The following is a 2,722-nucleotide window of genomic DNA, read 5'->3' on the forward strand; positions in this document are numbered from 1 at the left end:
CCACGAGTATGGGAGATGAATAAACTCAACTACGCCCTAACCTTTTACCCTAATCTTCGACCTCCCACATCCTCCTATCAAGGGTCATGTCCATAGTAAGCTAAAGTTGTGCTATATATGTCCTGTCGAATCACACACCAAATAGTTCCGAATAGTAGATCATTAAAAAAAGACATGACACTATCATTGCAATTTTACACCGCGTGCTCGTTTAAGTTTGGTATCCGAACTAAACAAACCACATATAAGAACATGCAGCAATGTGCATCCCATTAAGTTGAACAAAGCTTACTATACAAGGATTATCACACAGTTATAGTACAAACGCTAGATACTGAAGAAGGATTTTAGTTACTAAAAAGAATAAGAAAAGACAGAAATTAAAAATTATGTACATGCTCAAAACTAAACGACAAGGCAATTATCAACAGTCCTCTATTTGCTCTAAGCTTCTAAGAATAGCAGCTCTTAATCCATCTTCAGTTTTCAATCCCTTATTAGGAACGTCTCTGATCACTATATCCTGAACCACAATATTGTTGACACTTGAGATGTTGGCATGGTAGACATGCAGTTCAAGATCTTGAAGTGCACACATCAATCTTGTTGATGGGTAATTCACATCTTCTGATTGAACTCTAATCATGGCGTCTGGACCTATCATCTTCACTTCAACCTTCAATGTCGGATTTTTTTGGGTCGAAATATTGCAGAAAATTATGTTAGATTGTTTCTAACATATGACATGAACATGTCTTTTCATGAAATAAAATAACCATTCTCAATTTTTTTTTTTGTGTCAACTCTATAAATTCAACCCTTCTCTAAAAAGCAATGTTTTAAAAGGCGCATGCACAAAGCGAAGTATTTAATCTGATATGGGGTGAGGTGTAAGCCTCGAGATATTGGGCATAAGCCCTATGAATCTTTAATATCATATGCGTATAATCTTTAATCGGCGGATATATAATATACCTATAATTTATGTACACCGGCTAAAAAAAGTAAATTGTGAATCTGCCCGACTATTTGTATAAAACATATCCCTAGTTTTAGACTATTTTCAAATTGGAGAAGGGCTTACGTGATCCACCGAATTGGTAGAGCTTTGGTTGTCCACAGCGTCATTGTGTTCCATTTCCGGTTTCTTCTTGAGCTCCAAGTTTGTATGAAGTTTTGACTCCAATTTATCCACTTTGGCTTTGAGTTCATTGATATAGGCCACAGCGTCTGATAGCAATGAGGCTTTGTCGATTCTCGTAACTTGTGGAACCACCGAGCGCAACATGTAGAATCGGTGGTTGAGTTTCTCCCTCCTCTGCCTCTCCGCCTCTACGTGGTTCATTTGCTTGTCGCAATCTACTCCATGCTTTCTTCCCCTTTTCCTGTAGGTCCTTCTGATCTGCAAGGCGAATTCATAATTTAAAGTCAGCTCGTTCAGAATGAGTTATTTCTTAATTACAACGTGTTTGATGTGTCCAAAGTCATTTAATTTCTAGAAAAACAATTTTCACTAAGAAGTAATTTATGACATTTGGTTAGAAAAGTTCTCCATAGAAGACTTTTTTCAGCAAAACGAGAAGAACGATTTCTCATTTTTTCTCATGCCGAGGGGGTCTACAGGAAAAAACCTCTCTACATTGTAGGGGTAAAGTTTGGTTACTATCTACCTTACCCAGACCACACTTGTGGAACTATACTGGATTTGTTGTTGTATATAGACGGAGGTTAATGTTAATCGTATATATAGAGAGAGAGTTGAAAGCAATAATTTCAGAATCCACCTTAGATCCAACTCGGCTTTTCTGCACCGGATATTCTAGTAATTGGCAATCTGAATTCGATAGCTCTGAATCTAGGAATGAAGCATGGCTCGTTGTAGCTACCTTTTTGCTACTGTTGTCTGATTCTTGAACATCCTTTTGCATGCCGGTAACAAAATCAAAATTAGCAAAATAAATGGTATTTTGATCAAGAAAGTTCATTGGACCATTTTCTTGCACTGAACAAAACAAAGACTTGACTTGTTGAACCAAGGTCCAATCCTCTTTGATTATATCACTCGAGCCTAATTCAAGCACCCCATTTGAAATTGGAACACAAACAAGAGTTTTAACGCCATTGTACTGAGCTTCTTTAGCCCTTTCACAGCTACAAAACTGAAGTAGTTGTGCCCCAGTTAGCCACACAAAAGAAGCAGTACTAGTAAAAGCTTTTCCAATAACCCCTTCATTACCAGAATAAGACTTAGCCAGAGACAACACGTAGAACCATTCTACGTCTTTATTGCTTCCCTGAAAATGGCCATCACCGCAAGTTAAGAAAAAACTTCCATTGTTGTCTTTATTAGAGGTGGTTTGCCAGAAAATGGCGTAAGCCCAACAATTTGTTTGACTTTTTAGAATATATTGAAGCCTTTGTTGAAATGTTGATGGCTGGTTTTCTTGAGAAATTGAGGCCGAAAATGATGAGGGAAATATTAGTTCATCCATTTTTGGTGATTATTAGATGAGATAGAAATTGTAGGGATGAATAGTTTAAGGAGTACGTAGGAAGAGAGAAATGCGATTGTAACTTATATACATGCACTATTAATATTTGGATTTAAGTTTCATAACCTCTATCTTCATTTTATTCCAAGGGGCTGCTTTATAACTACAATTTAACTAATAAATAGTATGGTAGAAAGAAATAGATAAATTTTTCTTTCTACCATACTATC

At 36.7% G+C, this 2,722-nt stretch overlaps 1 protein-coding gene across 1 annotated transcript; it reads right to left on the reverse strand.

Annotated features, from left to right (window-relative positions):
* Positions 1-424: 424 nt before the first annotated feature.
* LOC107793090 (transcription factor bHLH14-like) lies at positions 425-2,492 on the reverse strand. The gene is made up of 3 exons (XM_075222757.1): positions 1,797-2,492; positions 1,070-1,402; positions 425-721 (listed from the first exon to the last, which is right to left on the reverse strand). Exons 1-3 carry the CDS (start codon positions 2,490-2,492, stop codon positions 425-427), a joined length of 1,326 nt encoding a protein of 441 aa, XP_075078858.1.
* Positions 2,493-2,722: the final 230 nt, after the last annotated feature.

This window comes from Nicotiana tabacum, chromosome 1 (genome assembly GCF_000715075.1).
Source record: "Nicotiana tabacum cultivar K326 chromosome 1, ASM71507v2, whole genome shotgun sequence".
Lineage (NCBI taxonomy): Eukaryota > Viridiplantae > Streptophyta > Magnoliopsida > Solanales > Solanaceae > Nicotiana > Nicotiana tabacum.

What these genes read in the sequence shown, in the direction of transcription:
- LOC107793090 (XM_075222757.1), bottom strand. Translation starts at nt 2,492, where the DNA reads ATGGATGAACTAATATTTCCCTCATCATTTTCGGCCTCAATTTCTCAA. An exon ending in ATCCGGTGCAGAAAAGCCGA is followed by an intron (nt 1,403 to 1,796) that starts GTTGGATCTAAG and finishes TTCGCCTTGCAG; the next exon opens with ATCAGAAGGACCTACAGGAA. An exon ending in ATCACGTAAGCCCTTCTCCA is followed by an intron (nt 722 to 1,069) that starts ATTTGAAAATAG and finishes AAACAATCTAAC; the next exon opens with ATAATTTTCTGCAATATTTC.